Source organism: Artemia franciscana, chromosome 3, assembly GCF_032884065.1.
Source record: "Artemia franciscana chromosome 3, ASM3288406v1, whole genome shotgun sequence".
Classification (NCBI taxonomy): domain Eukaryota; kingdom Metazoa; phylum Arthropoda; class Branchiopoda; order Anostraca; family Artemiidae; genus Artemia; species Artemia franciscana.
The window spans coordinates 45,220,355-45,239,550 of NC_088865.1; the positions used below are offsets into that span (position 1 = coordinate 45,220,355).

A 19,196-nucleotide genomic window follows, 5' to 3' on the forward strand; every position below is an offset into this window, starting at 1 on the left:
GTACCTAAACATAAAGTTTTTTCTACTTTCAGTAAGTAGTAGAAAAGGTGTAATTGTCGAAAAACTATGTCTTTAGTTTATCCTAGACGTCTACCGAAAATTTTAGATGTCTATGTCGTCTAGGTAGTCTTCGCTAGGAAACGGAGGTTCTACCTAAAGGAACAAAAGAATCCATTCTTGTTTATGATGTGATGCTACAAAATTATTTACGTCCGTCTGGGGACAAACGAAGGTACAATAATCATCACGCCAGTAGGCTTTATGTTGATGACATGCTAGATCTATGCAGGAGCGTGACTACCCAAAGTGTTTTGGAATATATTTCACCAAGTTGCTATTTCATTTTTGACAACCGTTTTTATTTACAATAACTAACATAATACCCAATTCTTTCCACCCTAAAAATCTGGAAAATAGTCACTTCTTGTAGGGTTTTACCGTGAGAAGCATTTTGACAAATAATTAGCCACCTTTCAATGGTGCTTGGATCAATGTTGGATAATTTTTGCGGCTTAAATGGTATTGGGTAGTAAACACTTTAATATTGTCTAGAAAATGGCTGAGTTTCACTATTTGTGCGGTTTTTTTAATTTCTGCAGAATCTGGTATAATATAATCTATATGATTAAATAATTAAATCAAGTCGCTAGGGCTTTTCATGGAAATAGCTTTAATATCTTGGAAGGACTTTTAATCTATCATCCCTTTTACGCAAGAGACTTTGCTAAATACTATCCTGGCTCCAAAAAAGAGCAGTTAATATGGTATGCACCACTCAGGCCATTTATTGCTACGATACTGAATACATTACAGAGTTCAACACCGTAGAATGATTTTAAGGCCTATAATAAACTGTCCTAACAATTTGTTGCAGCTATAATGAATCCAGAGAAGGGGAAGGGCTCCCAGACGTCCAAATCCCTCCTCTGTAAATACGAAATATAACAAGTCCTGTGTAATCTTAAGAAGTACAAATATAGTCACACATAGTCAAGGCCGTATCCAGGGGGGTTTAGAGGGGTTGAACCCCCCATAATTTTTTTCAGATACGTAAAAACGTAACAAAAGTGAATATAAAGTTTTTTTAAGCCTTTCTCGAATTCCCCCCCCCCCCGAAAAAATTCTTCTGTAACCCTCCGTCCCCGAAATAAATCTTCAGTATAGCCCTATAAATAGTAAGTGCACAAATATTTGTCCCTCATATTTGAGATCCTGGAATATTTAGAAAGCTATTAAATTCACACAAAGTTAAAGCCCTAAATGAGCTACTGAAATTAAGAAGCCCATCTATTATACATTGCAAAAAAAAATGAAGCTTTTTTAAATCAAGCTAAAGAGCTTTATTATGAAAACACGAAAAAAACCCTTCTTTATATGAACAGGAACGAGGCACCACTCAGCCCATCCTAACGCAGCCCTTTACTTAAGAAGGAAAAAGATCTTTAGGAACGGTACTAAGAAGAACGGTGAATCTTTAGGCTTCGATCTCTTCGTCATTTGAATTTACCAGTTTACTAATGTCCATATAATCAATAACTTTTTTCATTTGTACATGCCTCAACTTGCCATCCCCTCTTTCCCCCAAAAAAGAGCAAAAACAATGTTCCATCTTCTTACCGGTTTACTATCTTCTTACCAAAAAGTATCTTATTACCAGTTAACTATATTTTATTATAATGTCCGTATAATCAATAATTTTTGTACATGCCTCAATTATCTCATCCCCTCTTTACCTCAAAAAAGAGCAAAAAAATGTTTGAGTGACTGAAAGGTGTGATATATATATATATATATATATATATATATATATATATATATATATATATATATATATATATATATACTAGCTGTTGGGGTAGCGCGAAGCGCCACCCCAACACCTAGTTGGTGGGGCACTTCGCGCCCCCCCAAGCCCCCCCGCGCGCGTAAGTCATTACGCGCATTATTAGTTACGTGCCATTGTAGTTGTGTCCCTGTGTCCCACCTGTGAATATAGATAGATTTATATATGTGTTTCAAACTGCGTAAAACTTGCGAATATACAAGATTCTTGGCTTTCCCATTGTCTGTGCATATACAAAGCCTTATGTACTAATAATGACGTCATATGCAAACGCTCTTTTTACAAACAAACAAACATGCATACACACAACTCGTTTTTATATAGATAGATAGATAGATAGATACAATACAAATTAACTGCGTAAAACTTGCGAATATACAACATTCTTCGCTGTCAAATTGTCGCTACATGTAAATAAATTGTCAGGTTTACCGACCCTCGAATATGCAACGTACAATTGTCCATGGGAAAAACAATCAGTATTAAGATCTATACCACATTTTTCTAATGATTGACCTTGAGCTTTGTTAATGGTGATTGCAAATGCTAATCGAATTGGGAATTGCAATCTTTTAAATTGAAAAGGCAGATCCGTTGGAATCATGGGAATGCGAGGAATAAGAACAGCCTCACCCTCAAAAGGCCCTGTCAAGATTGTGGCCTCTATTAGGTTTTCCATTGTTTTTTTACGGCAAGTCGCGTGCCATTGCAAAGCTTTGGTGGGTTGATACTTCTTAAAAGTATTATTGGTACGCCTATTTTTAGTTGTAGCACGTGTGGTGGAAACCCTGAAAGATCTATGGAATTTAAAAATTCAGATGGATAATTAACCGCTTCATTTGGTTCCAAAACTGTGTCGACTGACTTGTAAAGGACTGCCTGGTCTCGAATCTTGGTCAAAACAATATTGTTGATTTCGTGGACGTCTATATTTTTGGGTGCGAGAATCGCTTTTTCACTTAGCCATTTATTATTTTTATAATTTTTTAGAATATTCGGAAATACTTTTTCAATCAATTCATTTTTGGACGTCACTAAATTACAGAAATCAGCAGGTAGTTGTATACGTCCTGAAATTGAGTCTACTGGGAGCTTTCCGTTTCCAATTGCCAGCAATTGATCTGAAAATGTTTGACCAGAGTCATCGTTTTGCAATCGGACACGCATATTTGTAGTTAATTTTAATATTTTTACGTGTGCCCATAAATTAGAATTTTTCAGGCAAGCATTCATTTCGTCTGCAGGAGTTGATCTAGGTATTATAGGTAATGTTTGCCTGAAATCTCCCGCAAGCAATATTAATGTGCTGCCAAAGAGTTTCGACTTGCCTCTCAAATCTTTCAAGCATTGATCCAGAGCCTCGAGCGATTTTTTGTGTGCCATTGTGCACTCATCCCAAATAATAAGTTTGCATTGCTGCAATACTTTACCCATCCCAAATGATTTGGAAATATTGCACGTGGGAGTTTCTGTAGAATGCAAATTCAGAGGCAATTTCAAAGCGGAATGAGCAGTTCCTCCACCAGGCAGCAATGTTGCGGCTATTCCGGACGACGCAATTGCCAACGCTATATAATTTTTTGATCAAATTGATGCCAGAATCAGTTTTATCACAAATGTTTTACCAGTACCTCCTGGCGCATCCAAAAAGAAAATTTCTCCAACGTTGTTATCGACACAATGCATTATCGTATCATAAATGTCTTTTTGTTCCGACGTTAACTTGGAAATGTTATTTTGTACATACGACAATAGATCACTCGTACTGTAACTTTGTTCACGATCCAGTTCTACACATGTCGAAACAGCAGCGATACGGTTAGGTGAAGGCATTCCCAAATCCTGAAGAGGTTTGTTTGCCATACCTACGCACAAATCTTCTATAATAACTAATGTGTAGTTATAAATTTCTGATGTAAAATCAAAATTCATATCTGAGGTCTCTAACTGTTTTCGATGGAGTATATCTTCGGACATTTTTGACTTATATTTTTCCAATAACTCTGTAGGAACTGATGGAGAGCAAGTTGTTAAAGTGATGCCAAACAATGCACGAATTTGACTTGTGGTTGACGTTTCGCACGCGTCATTGATGCAGTTATCCCAGTGTTGGCCATTCTCCATTAAATTCAGAGCTTGGCATGCACTACGGTAAGTGTCATGTATAGTACCGTTTACAGTTCTCAAATACTCAAAGGATGTCGGACTGGGTACATTCACCAAAAGCAGGCGTAGAAAGAAGCATTCATGTTGATTGGGGTGAACGGTGTAGAGTCTTCCTATCGTGGTATCTTTGAAAATGGTAGGTTGGCCGTCGACTGACTTACCCTGTTTTCGACGTTCAAATACTTTATTTTTAGTATTCCACGTGTAATACGAAGGCACTTCAGTATACAGCAGTTTTTTTGCAAAAGAATCATTTTTGCAACGCGAAAAAAAGCTGTTAATGTTGTATCCGGTGGATTCAGGGCTCTTTGTTGCACGTTGGTTTCCGTGAAATAAACACGTTGACCATTCTGTAAATGTACCGCTAAGTGAACAACAGCTGGACTACGTTCATGTATCGGAAATGAAAGAATTCGCCAAACAGCTTCATTACTGCTTATGTATCTTCCAGCCTGATATTGTACGATTTCGTCGAAATCTTTGATTTCGGGCTGCAAGCCAAAAACTGCCTTGTCACTGCCTTTGTTGACGTATTGACATATGTATTTGATTGCCTTTACGGAGTTACAGTATTCAACGTTTATGTGTGCATTAAATGTTTTTGATAATAATGGGGAATATGGAACAACCCACTGGTTATCTACTTCGATGGTGGTACCATTACGCTTCTTTATTATTGCTGTTTTACCGCCATCTTCAGTAGATCTTCTTCTATATTGTGGGTAACCATCATTGCCAGTAATTGTCTTTGATACTAAAAGTCGAGGATATTGCTTTGTGCACCTTCCTTTGGCCATGCATGGTGAATTTTCGTTCAGTGCACCGCAAGGTCCATGTATCATATTTTTTACAATAATGTCATGTAACCCCTTATCGACATTTTTATCAGGTATTTCAGCGGAAATCACATCATCAATTTCGTTCGAAGTAATTTTTTTATATAGCCAGATTAGTATATGTGCCTGTGGCAAACCTCGTTTTTGCCATTCCACTGAGTACATCCAGCATCGCACTGACCCAAACACTTCAAGTTTTACTATGTAGTTTATCAGTGATTTCAACTTTTGCCGGAAGACACGGGCCGTAATGGCATGCCTATGAACCGCCGATTGGCCTTGAAGTAAAAGCTGAAAGAATAGAGAAAGTAAGAAAAGAAAGCGTGCCGAGGAATCACAAGAACAGCAAGAAATCAGGCTTGCTGCTGATAGAGAAAGTAAGAAAAGAAAGCGTGCCGAGGAATCAGAGCAACCTGAAAGTTATCGTCTGGCATTCAGGTACACCCCAGTCGATGATTATAGCTTGAGTAGATGTGTTCAAATCGGGACAATGTCTAAAATTTGTCCCTATTGCAAGGCCTTGAAATTCAATGGTGAAACAATGGGAATGTGTTGCGCCTCAGGAAAAGTTAAACTTCCTCTATTGGCTGTACCACCAAGCTTTGCAATGGCACTCGATTTGCCGTAAAAAAAACAATGGAAAACCTAATAGAGGCCACAATCTTGACAGGGCCTTTTGAGGGTGAGGCTGTTTTTATTCCTCGCATTCCCATGATTCCAACGGATCTGCCTTTTCAAGTTAAAAGATTGCAATTCCCAATTCGATTAGCATTTGCAATCACCATTAACAAAGCTCAAGGTCAATCATTAGAAAAATGTGGTATAGTTCTTAATACTGATTGTTTTTCCCATGGACAATTGTACGTTGCATGTTCGAGGGTCGGTAAACCTGACAATCTATTTATATGCAGCGACAATTGGACAGCGAAGAATGTTGTATATTCGCAAGTTTTACGCAGTTAATTTGTATTGTATCTATCTATCTATCTATCTATATAAAAACGAGTTGTGTGTATGTATGTTTGTTTGTTTGTAAAAAGAGCGTTTGCATATGATGTCATTATTAGTACATACGGCTTTGTATATGCAGAGACAATGGGAAAGCCAAGAATGTTGTATATTCGCAATTTTTACGTAGTTTAACTCCTGCAGACGAAATGAATGCTTGCCTAAAAAATTCTAATTTATGGGCACACGTAAAAATATTAAAATTAACTACAAATATGCGTGTCCGATTGCAAAACGATGACTCTGGTCAAACAGTAGGCTCAATTTCAGGACGTATACAACTACCTGCTGATTTCTGTAATTTAGTGACGTCCAAAAATGAATTGATTGAAAAAGTATTTCCGAATATTCTAAAAAATTATAAAAATAATAAATGGCTAAGTGAAAGAGCGATTCTCGCACCCAAAAATATAGACGTCCACGAAATCAACAATATTGTTTTGACCAAGATTCGAGACCAGGCAGTCCTTTACAAGTCAGTCGACACAGTTTTGGAACCAAATGAAGCGGTTAATTATCCATCTGAATTTTTAAATTCCATAGATCCTTCAGGGTTTCCACCACACGTGCTACAACTAAAAATAGGCGTACCAATAATACTTTTAAGAAATATCAACCCACCAAAGCTTTGCAATGGCACGCGACTTGCCGTAAAAAAAACAATGGAAAACCTAATAGAGGCCACAATCTTGACAGGGCCTTATGAGGGTGAGGCTGTTCTTATTCCTCGCATTCCCATGATTCCAACGGATCTGCTTTTTCAATTTAAAAGATTGCAATTCCCAATTCGATTAGTATTTGCAATCACCATTAACAAAGCTCAAGGTCAATCATTAGAAAAATGTGGTATAGATCTTAATACTGATTGTTTTTCCCATGGACAATTGTACGTTGCATGTTCGAGGGTCGGTAAACCTGACAATGTATTTATATGCAGCGACAATTGGACAGCGAAGAATGTTGTATATTCGCAAGTTTTACGCAGTTAATTTGTATTGTATCTATCTATCTATCTATCTATATAAAAACGAGTTGTGTGGATGCATGTTTGTTTGTTTGTAAAAAGAGCGTTTGCATATGACGTCATTATTAGTACATACGGCTTTGTATATGCACAGACAATGGGAAAGCCAAGAATGTTGTTTATTCGCAATTTTTACGTAGTTTGAAACACATATATAAATCTATCTATATTCACAGGTGGGACACAGGGACACAACTACAATGGCGCATAACTAATATGGCCCGTAACGACTTACGCGCGCGTAAAGTGGAAGTAAAAGTATTATGCGTAAAAGTGGAAGTCATGGCCAATTGTAGAAAAAAGCCAAGACAGATTGTTCAGGTTAATTTTACCCCTTTGATGGCCGTTGTTACTGTCTCCCATTTATGCTCCGTGCAAACGTGTCCCTTCACAATGCCGAACTGAAGTCGTACCGGTTGGAGGTTCTCGCTGGAGAACCTCCAGCGTTCTATATATATATATATATATATATATATATATATATATATATATATATATATATATATATATATATATATATACATATATATATATATATATATATATATATATATATATATATAGATATATATATATATATATATATATATATATATATATATACTAGCTATTGGGGTGGCTCAAAGCACCACCCCAATAGCTAGTATTTCGAACTACTATTTGAATTACTTCGAATTAGGTTTTCGAATTACTTTAATCTATTGTCAAAATATATTGAAATTTTTGTGCAATTCCCAGGTTTTTTTTAGTTTTTTCTTTTTTTTAGTTTCTTAACTTGGTTTAGTTTTTTTTCTTTTTAGTTTTTTACCTTTTTTTACGTTTTACTTTTTAGGTTTTTTCTTTTTTTAATTTTTTTAATTTTTTAGTTTTCTTTTTAGTTTTTTTTAGTTTTTTACCATTTTTCTTTTTTCAGTTTTCTTTTTCTTCTTTATTTTTAAGCGTCACTATGAAATACATATCGCCTAATCTTTGTTTTTTTAACTAAATTCTGGTAGGCATTGATGACCTTATCCAAGTCGAAATCCCAAACCCAATCATCATCGCTATCATTTTCAGTTTTGATACTTTTTGACTTTCGCTGTCCAGGTGAATTTTCATCTAACTGCGCGATTTTGCGTTTTTTAGCCGCAAGCCTTTTGGCATTAACCCTTTGAGCAGATTCCTCGGCTGTTTCGTCTGCCATTGTAGGATTTATACTAAAATTTCTCTTTGAATTAACTATTTGAGCAGCTTCCTCGGCTGTTTCTTCTGTCATTTTAAGATCTATACTAAAAATTCCTCTTCACGTGCCAAGCTTGCTAAAGCTCAACAATTTATAATAAACCTCAAAATTTTAAATATCTGTTTTAAGGTTTTCGAATTACTTTAATCTATTGTCAAAATATTTCGAAATATTTATGCATTTCCCAGTTTTTACATTTTAGTTTGTTTTCTTTTTCTTCTTTATTTTTCAGACGTCATATGCAAACCCTCAACACAAAAATACATACAACTTATTTTTATATATATAGAAGATATAATCTGGCGTAACAGACATAGTGTAACAGACATAACACACAAACAACTTATTTTTATATATATAGATAGATATATATATATATATATATATATATATATATATATATATATATATATATATACCACAAGGGAGTAACCAAACCCAGTTCGGTGTTTTCAATAAATTAATTAAAAAACTTTTTCCACAAAATAAGTTTTCAAAGAAAAGTAAAGAGCTCCATTTAACCAAAAATGAGCAAAAATCGAATCAAATAATCTCTAAGCGTAAAACTACTACGAATCAGCATCGATAAATAAATAAAAGCCAAAACGAACAGAAGTTACAATAAATGACCGAGTCAACTCAAAACGAGCAGAAATTAACATGAGTAGGGCTCAAAACCCCCTATGCTTTCCAAGGCAAGAACATAATTTGTACTTTACTGAAAAAATACAAATGATTATACATTGTCAGTTTAATTTACATATGATGATATTTATTCCTTAAAATTTTAATTGCATTTGATTTATTAAAGTTATAAATGTGAAAACATTTAAAATTTAATTTTTGAGTAAAGTGCCAATTATTTTCTGATCTTGTAAAGGCATAGGGGTTTTGAGCCCTACTCATTTCAATCTCTGCTTGTTTTGAGTTTGACTCGGTTATTTATTGTAATTTCTTTTCATTTCGGGTTTCAGTTATTTATCAATGCTGATTTGTGGTAGTTTTATGCTTGGTAGACTATTTTATTTTATTTTTGCTCATTTTTGGTTTAATAAAGCTCTTTATTTTGTTTGAAAAATTTAATTTGTGCAAAAAGTTTTCTTTTAAATTAATTTCCGTTCTTTTTATATTGATATATTCTTTTCAGGGAAAAAGAAAATAATATTTAAAATCTTTTCGGTTGTTATCTAAGAATTTATAGATGACCTGCTATTTGTGTGCTGAAAAAAATTTTGACCAATTTTTTTACAACATATACCCTTTTAAGCATATGTACAAATACTAGTTTTTGATTTAGTTTAACAATTTTAAACTAGTTTTTAATTTTGCAAAGAACAAATATGCCTTCTTTAGTTGATCTGAAAAATAAAACTTGATACCATTCGCAAAAAATTAATCTATGCTCTTTGACAGCTTGGATACACTTACACGCAAGGGCGCCGGTAGAAAATTTCCAGGGGGGTGCACCAAAATAGTAGTGGTGGTTGGGTGATGGAACACATTTCAGAATATTTTTTCGTAAGAATGGTTTATTTTTCAATACTTTTAAGAAAAATAAAAAGAATAACTAGATTGCATGCACAATGAAATAAAATACAGTAAATTATAAACGACAAGGATTCCTGACATAGGGATTAATTTATTTAATCAATAATACATTTAATTATTATGTATTTAATCTAAAGAAAATCAAACTAAAACCCAAATTACAGAAATATTTATTACTTTTCAAGATTTTAATAGATATAGATTTGTTTTTATGCAATTTCCTGCGCCTTAAAATAGTTTACAGAAGAAGTAGAGATGTACTAAAAAATTATCCTACCTGCAGAGATACCACATTTTGATTTTATACCGGCAAAATAAAATTTACCTCTTTCATAAAAGAACAATTCTTACCCTGGAACTTAAATCTTTTACATAATCAGATATTTAACAAAATGGAATAGCGAAAGAAAAACAAAATATAAACTTAACTATCCAGCTGTCAAATTGACCTTCTTTCTATTTATTGTCGTACTCAATTGAATAAAATGAACAGGTTCAAAAACATTTTAATCACCAGATTGAAATAAAACAAAAAACTGGAAGCAAAAAGTGACTTTGACCAATATTCAGCAAAAGCTAAAAATGGGATTCTCTTGATTATTGCTACACCGGCAGTCATTGTTTAGGGGAGGGGTAGGGTAGATTTCCAAAAATAAATTTTAATGGACAAACTGCTTACTCTTCATGAGGCGTCCAATAAATGTTGAAAAGGGTAGGGAGGTGAAAGAATTAATTAAAATGTTCCTCTGGACAGCTAAAATTTTAAGAGCCCCTATCTACCAGGATAGAGGTGAAAAAGGCAAGCTAAGCCATAATCAAACCCACCAGGAAATTTCTTGTTGCAAGGGGAACATTTTTTATAGAGAGGGAAGTTTTCAGGGGTGAAATTTTCAGGAAAATTTTTCACTGGGTGAATTTGCCAGAATTCTTATAAGAAATTTCTTTATATGTCTTGCTATCTCTTTACAGATTTAATTTTATGCATGCAGATGTTAAGTGTAATTGTCCCGGGTAAATTTTCGCCAAGATTGGTTTGTCCAGAGGATGTTTCCGTGGGGAGGGGGATTTTTCCGTGGATATATAGTCATATATGCTAGTGTTATTTAAAAATTGATCCAAAATTAAATAGTAAACAAGTTTTTTTCAACAGAAAGTAAGGAACAAAATTTAAACTGTAAAACGAGCAGAAATTATTATGTATCTGAGAGGGGTTACCCCCTCCTCAACACCTTTATCTTTACGCTAACGTTTAAATTTTGTCCGATTTCTTTAAAAACTACTCCTAAAGCACAAGGGCTGGGGGGTGGCTGCTTGCTTTTCGATCAGTTCTGACTATTAAAAAGGACACTATTCCTCTCAATTTCCAATCGAATGAGCCCTTTTTGAAGCTTCTACGACAACTGAGGGCTGAGGGCTGTGGGGTGGATAGTCATCCTCAAAGACATAATTTCCAGACTTTTCAACTACGTTGAACAGAATGTCTATCTCAAAATTGTTAATGTATTCGGGGAAATGGTGGGCGTCGCAGGTGGATTAGTTACCCTCTAATTACTTCTTACTATTAAAAAGGGCACTAGCTCTTTCAGTTTCTATACGAGTTAACTCTTTTCTACGTTTCTGCAACAACTCCTTCGATACGAAGTGCCTTGGACTAAGACCAATAAACAAACAAATAAATAATATATTGTGCCAACATCGTTCTTTGCTTAAGCAGTACTCGCTGTCTATGATTTAATTCCTTATTTATCACGGTTTAGGCAAGTACAGCGCATTAAATTATTATTATCAATATATATATATATATATTAAGCATAGATACAAATACTATTTTTTGATTTAGTTTAACAATTTTAAACTAGTTTTTAATTTTGCAAAGAACAAATATGCCTTCTTTAGTTGGTCTGAAAAATAAAACTTGATACCTTTCGCAAAAAAAAAATCAATCTATGGTCTTTGACAGCTTGGATACACTTACACGCAAGGGCGCCGGTAGAAAATTTCCAGGGGGGTGCACCAAAATAGTAGTGGTGGTTGGGTGATGGAACACATTTCAGGATATTTTTTCGTAAGAATGGTTTATTTTTCAATACTTTTAAGAAAAATAAAAAGAATAACTAAATTGCATGCACAATGAAATAAAATACAGTAAATTATAAACGACAAGGATTCCTGGCATAGGGATTAATTTATTTAATCAATAATACATTTAATTATTATGTATTTAATCTTAAAAGAAAATCAAACTAAAACCCAAATTACAGAAATATTTATTACGTTTCAAGATCTTAACAGATGTAGACTTGTTTTTATGCAATTTCCTGCGCCTTAAAATAGTTTACAGAAGGAGTAGACATACTCAAAAATCATCCTACCTGCAGAGATACCATATTTTGATTTTATACCGACAAAATAAAATTTACCCCTTTCATAAAAGAACACTTCTCACCCTGGAACTTAAATCCCTTACATAATCAGATATTTAACAAAATGGAATAGCGAAAGATAAACAAAATTTAAACTTAACTATCCAGCTGTCAAATTGACCTTCTTTCTATTTATTGTCATACTCAATTAAATAAAATGAACAGGTTCAAAAACATTTTAACCACCAGATTGAAATAAAACAAAAAACTGGAAGCAAAAAGTGACTTTGGCCAATATTCAGCAAAAGCTAAAAATGGGATTCTCTTGATTATTGCTACACCGGCCGTCATTGTTTAGGGGAGGGGGTTAGGGTAGAATCCCAAAAATAAATTTTAATGGACAAACTGCTTACTCTTCATGAGGCGTCCAATAAATGTTGAAAAAGGTAGGGAGGTGAAAGAATTAATTAAAATATTCCTCTGGACAGCTAAAATTTTAAGGGCCCCTATCTACCAGCACAGAGGTGAAAAAGGCAAGGTAGGCCATCATTAAACCCACCAGGAAATTTCTTGATGCAAGGGGAGCATTTTTTATAGAGAGAAGTTTCCAGGGGTGAAATTTTCAGGGAAATTTTTCACTGGGTGAATTTGCCAGAATTCTTATAAGAAATTTCTTTATATGTCTTCTCTTTACAGATTTAATTTTATGCATGCAGATGTTAAGGGTAATTGTCCCGGGTAAATTTTCGCCAAGATTGGTTTGTCCAGAGGATGTTTCTGCGGAGAGGGGGATTTTTCCGTGGATATGTAGTCATATATGCTAGTGTTATTTAAAAATTGATCCAAAATTAAATAGTAAGCAAGTTTTTTTTCAACAGAAAGTAAGGAACAAAATTTAAACTGTAAAACGAGCAGAAATTATTTTGTATCTGAGAGGGGTTGCCCCCTTCTCAGCACCTTTATCTTTACACTAACGCTTAAATTTTGTCCGATTGCTTTAAAAACGACTCCTAAAACACAAGGGTTGGGGGGTGGCTGTTTGCTTTTCGATCAGTTCTGACTATTAAAAAGGACACTATTCCTCTCAATTTCCAAGCAAATGAGCCCTTTTTGAAGTTTCTACGACAACTGAGGCCTGAGGGCTGTGGGGTGGATAGTCATCCTCAAAGACATAATTTTCAGACTTTTCAACTACGTTGAACAGAATATCTATCTCAAAATTTTTAATGTATTTGGGGAAATGGTGGGCGTGGGAGGTGGGTTATTTACCCTCTAATTACTTTTTACTATTAAAAAGGGCACTAGCTCTTTCAGTTTCTATACGAGTTAACTCTTTTCTAAGTTTCTGCAACAACTCCTTCGATACGAAGTGCCTTGGACTAAGACCAACAAACAAACAAATAAATAATATGTTGTGCCAACATCATTCTTTGCTTAAGCAGTACTCGCTGCCTATGATTTAATTCCTTATTTATCACGGTTTAGGCTAGTACAGCGCATTAAATTATTATTATCAACATACATATATTTTAAGGGTGTTTCACATATTTGTAAGGGTGTTTTTTTTTTCTTAGCCTCTTGGGAGCTGTACGTTTCTTGGTAATGCCTTGCCAGCTTTCTTTATTTGTTCATATTAGAAATTAAGCTATTAGACTTTTCTTTATTTTTGTTGCTTACGATAAACGAACTCTAATGATTAGATTTTTGTAGTTTTTTTTTATATTTATGTTACATAATTGTTTAATTGATAGTTTTTATTAGCTATTATCTTTACTTTATTATAAATTAAAAATGAATGTTAAGTCTTATATTAGTAATCTAGAGTCTAGAGCCATGTTTAAAAATCGTGAAAAGGATCACACTGTTACATTGCTAGAGAAAAACACTGGCCACCGCTTTTATTAATCAACTTAAAAACAGTTTGCAAAAAAAGAAGAAGGTAAAAGAGCTATATTCAAAGCTAAAGTAAAAAAAATAGAGTAGTAACAAAAAATTTTCAAACATACAGAATTTACTATGAATGGACACACGTAACATATAACGAACAGCATTAAAAATAGATAATTAACTTAAAAGGAGTGGAGATTGCCACAAACAGGAGTGAACTTTAAAGGCCTAAGCATCATTTCGGTTTTGCTGACAATGAATTATATTTTTAAAAAAATGTTTGTTTTTTGGTTATTTTGATAAACTGGATGCACATAGTGTTTTTTGATTTACCTCGGTACTTAACCGTTAATGGATTTGAAGTACCACAGAGGGTTATTACACTGAAGTCTTCGGGAGCTCGAAGGCAAGAATATGTGTCCCTAGGATGCTCCGGAAACGTATAAACACATGGATCTTGATTCATATCTGCCCCCTTTCCACAAGCTGATATCCTAAGGTTCTTTTGGGGTCCATACATCCCCATAAATTTCAATTTGATCATCCTAGCAATTTCTAGAATACTGTTGATTCAAATTGATCTTCCAAGTAATTTCCTAAAAAAAACTTTTAAGCGGATTGGAGACAAAAACTGTTTAGCATTGGGACATAAGAGGCAGAAGACCCTTTACTAAGGCAACGCTACAGCGTTGCTTCAGATTCTTTTTATGACCATCAGGATGGACAAAACAAATCTTAACTGTCCATACGCTATAAAAACAAGATTTTCATATTTCAAGTGCTAATTGCTAATTTGATTGTATTTATCTCTCATATAATAATCATATTTTTCAGTATGGCTTATATGCTTCAATTATGGGCGGTTTTGTCTACGCACTTCTCGGGGGTACAAGGTCTTTGGCAATCGGCCCTGTAGCTCTACTGGCTATAACAATATATCCTTCTGTTACAAAATTCGGACCCCAGGTGGCAGTTTTTCTATGTTTCACATCCGGATTAATCGAACTGATCCTTGGACTATTTAATTTAGGTTTGTTGGTTTAATTATTTTTCCATTATGTTTTGAATTATATACTTGAAATTACTTAAATAGTGACGGCCTTACAGGAATTTATCGTATATATGGTATATCTTATAGACAAACCATTAAATGATAATTGACTAAAACACTTTTTCCACAAAATAAGTTCTTCAAAGAAAGTAAAGAACTAAATTAAATAAAAAATGAGCAAAACTAAATCAAATAATATACCAAGCGTAAAATTACCACCAATCAGCATCGATAAATAAATGAAACCCAGAACGAACAGAAATTACAATAAATAAACGAGTTAAATTCAAAACGAGCTGAAAAAACAAGAGCTAAGAGCTCATATGATACTTGTGACGAGGCCGGAAGAGGCAAGAGCCAAGAGCTCATATAGTATGAGCTTCCAGCAAAATTCTAAGAATCAATAGTTGTATTTAAAAGGAAAATCAGAGGCTTAATGCCGGTCGGGATTTAAAATAAGAGCTCTGAGACACGAGGTCCTTCTAAATATCAAAATTTATTAAGATCCGATCACCCACTCGTGAGTTAAAACTACCTCATTTTTTCTAATTTTTCCTCTCCTTCAGTCCCCAAGATGATCGAATCAGGGAAAATAACTTTATCGAGTCAATTTGTGCAGGTCCCTGACACGCCTACCAATTTTCATTGTCCTGGCACGTCCAGAAGCACCGAAATTGCAAAGCACCGGACCCCCTAACTCCCCCAAAGAGAGCGGATCCAGTCTGGTTATGTCAATCACATATTTACGGCGTTTGCTTATTCTACCCACCAAGTTTCATCCCGATCTCTCCATTCTAAGCGTTTTCCAAGATTTCCGGTTTCCCCTTCCAACTCCTGCTAATGTCAACAGATCATGTTGGGATTTGAAATAAAAGCTCTGAGACACGAGTTCCTTCTAAATATCAAATTTCATCAAGATCCGATCACTCGTTCTTAAGTTAAAAATACCTCAATTTTTCTCATTTTTGCAAAATACATCCCCCGACTCCCCCAAAGAAAGCGAATTCAGTTTGGTTATGTCAATCACGTATCTAAGACTTGTGCTTATTCTTCCCATCAAGTTTCATCCCAATCTCTCCACTCTGAGCGTTTCCCAAGAATTCCCGTTTCCCCCTCCAACTCTCCCAATATCACCGGATACGGTCGGAATTCAAAATAACAGCTTTGAGAAACGAGGTCCTTCTAAATATCAAGCTTCATTCAGATTTGATTACCCTTTCGTAAGTTAAAAATACCTCTGATCTTTTTCAATTTTTCCTCTCCCTGCAGCCCCCAGATGAACGAATCGGGGAAACGACTGTTATCAAGTCAATTTGTGCAGGCCCCTGACACGCCTACCAATTTTCATCGTCCTAGCACGTCCAGAAGCACCGAACTCGCCAAAGCACTGGAAATCCCCCCAACTCCCCCAAAGAGAGTGGATCCATTCCAATAATGTCAATCACGTATCTAGAACTTCTAATTATTCTCTCCATCAATTTTCATCTCGATCTCTCCACTCTAAGCGTTTTCCTATTTCCGGTTTCCAAGATTTCTGTTTCCCCCCCCCCCCCCAACCCCCTATGTCTCTGGATCTAATTCAAATTGAAAATGGAGCATTTGAGACATAAGATATTTCTATATATTAATCATCATTAAGATCCGAGTACCCATTTGTAAGATAAAGATGCATCAATTTTCATTTTTTCCACGAATTTCGATTTCCCCTCCAACTCCCCCCAATGCCACCGGATCTGGTCGGGATTAACTGTGACAACATCGTTCTTTACTTAAGCAGCGCTATTGCACTGCCTATGATGTTGATACAATACATAACTTATTCCTACGAAAACGCTTTCTATAAGAACCTTATATGCCCCAAGGTTATAACTTAGTACTCCTGCTCCGAGGGGTGGGGGAGGGGTTGTCATCTTCAAAGACGTAATTTTTGGACTTTTCAACTACGTGGAACAAAATGGCAATCTAAAAATTTTTATCGGAAGTGTTTGGAGAATAATTGGTACGTAGGGGAGGAGACCATTTGCCCTCCAATCACTTTTAACTATTATAAAGGACACTAGCACTCTTAATATCCAAACAAATGAGCCCTTTCTGAAGTTTCTATGACAACTCCTACTATACAAAGTGCCCTGGTAAAAACAAGCCGAAAAAAATACATTGTGTATTACAACATCGTTACCACGAACTGTTTGATAAGTATTGCTAGTGCTGAGAAGGTTTGGAGGGAAAAATAGAATTAATCAAAATATTTTTACATTATTTCATTGAGAAATACCTACAAAAATGCAAATAATATTCCTTCACCTATGGCTAGATGCAGCCCATGTTTATCTGCATGAGATTTCCGTGGGGGAGTGGCTGCAAAATTTTTTATATGGAGAAGGGGTTAAATTTTATTTTCTCTATTTTTTTATGATTGAGATTTGCTGGTTATTAGTAAATGTTGTACTTTTAGCAAATTTCTGGTCTTTCAGAGGAAGGGGGGAGGATACATGAATATAACTTACAGTATAGATTTGGACTATATGTAAACTACATATCTTATTACCAGTTTATTAGGTATTATAAACTAAATAATATTTACAGTTTCTTATGTAGTTTCGCGAAGTTAAGTTTTTTTTTTCTATTTGTATATAAGATTATATGTTATACACCATAGATTAAGTGATTGTACTTTTTACTGATCGTCCTTTGCATATCTAACATGCTGTTTTTTTTGTATAAAGCTTTTGTAAATCAACTTTTCTTCTTAGGATTTTTCTTGGACTTCATATCATTAGCTGTTATTGATGGTTTTACATCAGCAGCGGCCTTAACCATTTCTTCAACACAGCTGAAGTCTCTTTTTGGTCTAAATTACAAATCTGATGGATTTCTGCATGCTATAGTTCAGCTTTTCAGAAATATAAATGATGTTCGTTTGGCTGACACCATAATGGGGATGACTGCTCTGGTTGCATTATTTGGAATGAGAGTAGGTCCTCACGCATACTACGGTTCAGCTTTTCTGTAATAGAGTGCATTTTTGTGTTGTAATCATGATGAGGATGACCCTTCTGGTTGCATTGCTCTTAAGATATGCTTAAAATAATCAAATTTAGAGATAAATTTAAAAAAAAGCTTTTCCTAAGGAAAGTTAGCAGCAACAAAATTTGTATAAGATAAAGTCTTTGATTTCCCATTGTTCATCAAGTTAAAAGTCAATTTAAAAAAAAAAAAAATCCCAAAAATATATTTTTCAAGGAAAAGTAAAGGGCTATATTAAACCAAAGACGAGTAGAGATAAATTCAATATAAAATTCAAACTTAAAAAGAAGAGATATTACTGTCTAGATAAATTAGACCCAAACGAATAGGAATTGCAATGAATAATCAGGTCAAACTCCTACCGCTAAAAGTTGTTGGGCTAATGCTCCCTAAGACATCTACAGGTAAGAATATCTTTTTGCTTTACTGAACACGTTTTTTATTTGGGTCTGTGCCCAATAAAAATTTCATAGTATCATAGCATCAATAAGAGTACAGCTACAATTTTTTTTTATTTCAAGGCTAGTTAAGGTTTACAAGTAAGTGGTACTACCTGTCAACGTCTTGATCTCTCAAAATCTGTAAACAACTACCATTGAAAACGATCTATATTCGGACCAATGTGGTTTTCAGATGTCAAAACACCAGCAAGAAGAGCTAAACAGAAAGAAAATTTCCATCATTACAAAAAAGGACTAAAGAGAGTAGATTAATTGCATAATATAAATTGACATTCATCCTTAGTCTCGGTAACATTGGGTTTCTTAATTTTATTTAGCTTTATGATTTCCTATATAAGGCTTTTTTTGAGAATTTTTCTTTTTGAATAAATTTCTGCTTGTTTTTTATTGGTATTAAATTTTATTGGTTAATAAAATGAATAGTAGTAAAGATTTTTTTTTTCTTCTGGGCAATTCAGATTTTTGCCGGCTGTTTATATTTGATTTAAATTTTGCAATAATTTTAATAATAACTTTGCAATTAAATTTTGAATGTATAAAACGAGAATCGAATAAACGAGTTGAAATCTACGAAAATGGTGACCTTTAATAGGGTTCCCCGGATCGTGATCCCCATTTTGTCACGACCTTAAAAACAGCTAAATATTGATCGGCCAAGTTATTTCATGATTCTTATTGTTTTGTATTTTTTTAACTGCCTGTATCTTCAAAGTAATATGTTTCCAGCTCGTTTATTGAAAGTTATACTGATTATTTATTC

The 19,196-nt window shown here is 34.4% G+C and overlaps 1 protein-coding gene across 2 annotated transcripts in view; it reads left to right on the top strand.

Annotated features, from left to right (window-relative positions):
- LOC136025317 (sodium-independent sulfate anion transporter-like) overlaps positions 1-19,196 on the top strand; it is a 75,319-nt gene that overhangs the window by 20,903 nt on the left and 35,220 nt on the right. For both annotated transcript variants that reach the window (XM_065701223.1, XM_065701222.1), the window contains exons 3-4: positions 14,732-14,927; positions 17,702-17,922. In XM_065701223.1, coding sequence (XP_065557295.1) covers positions 14,753-14,927; positions 17,702-17,922 — 396 coding nt within the window. In that variant the 5' untranslated portion in view covers positions 14,732-14,752. The remainder of the gene's footprint in view (positions 1-14,731; positions 14,928-17,701; positions 17,923-19,196) is intronic.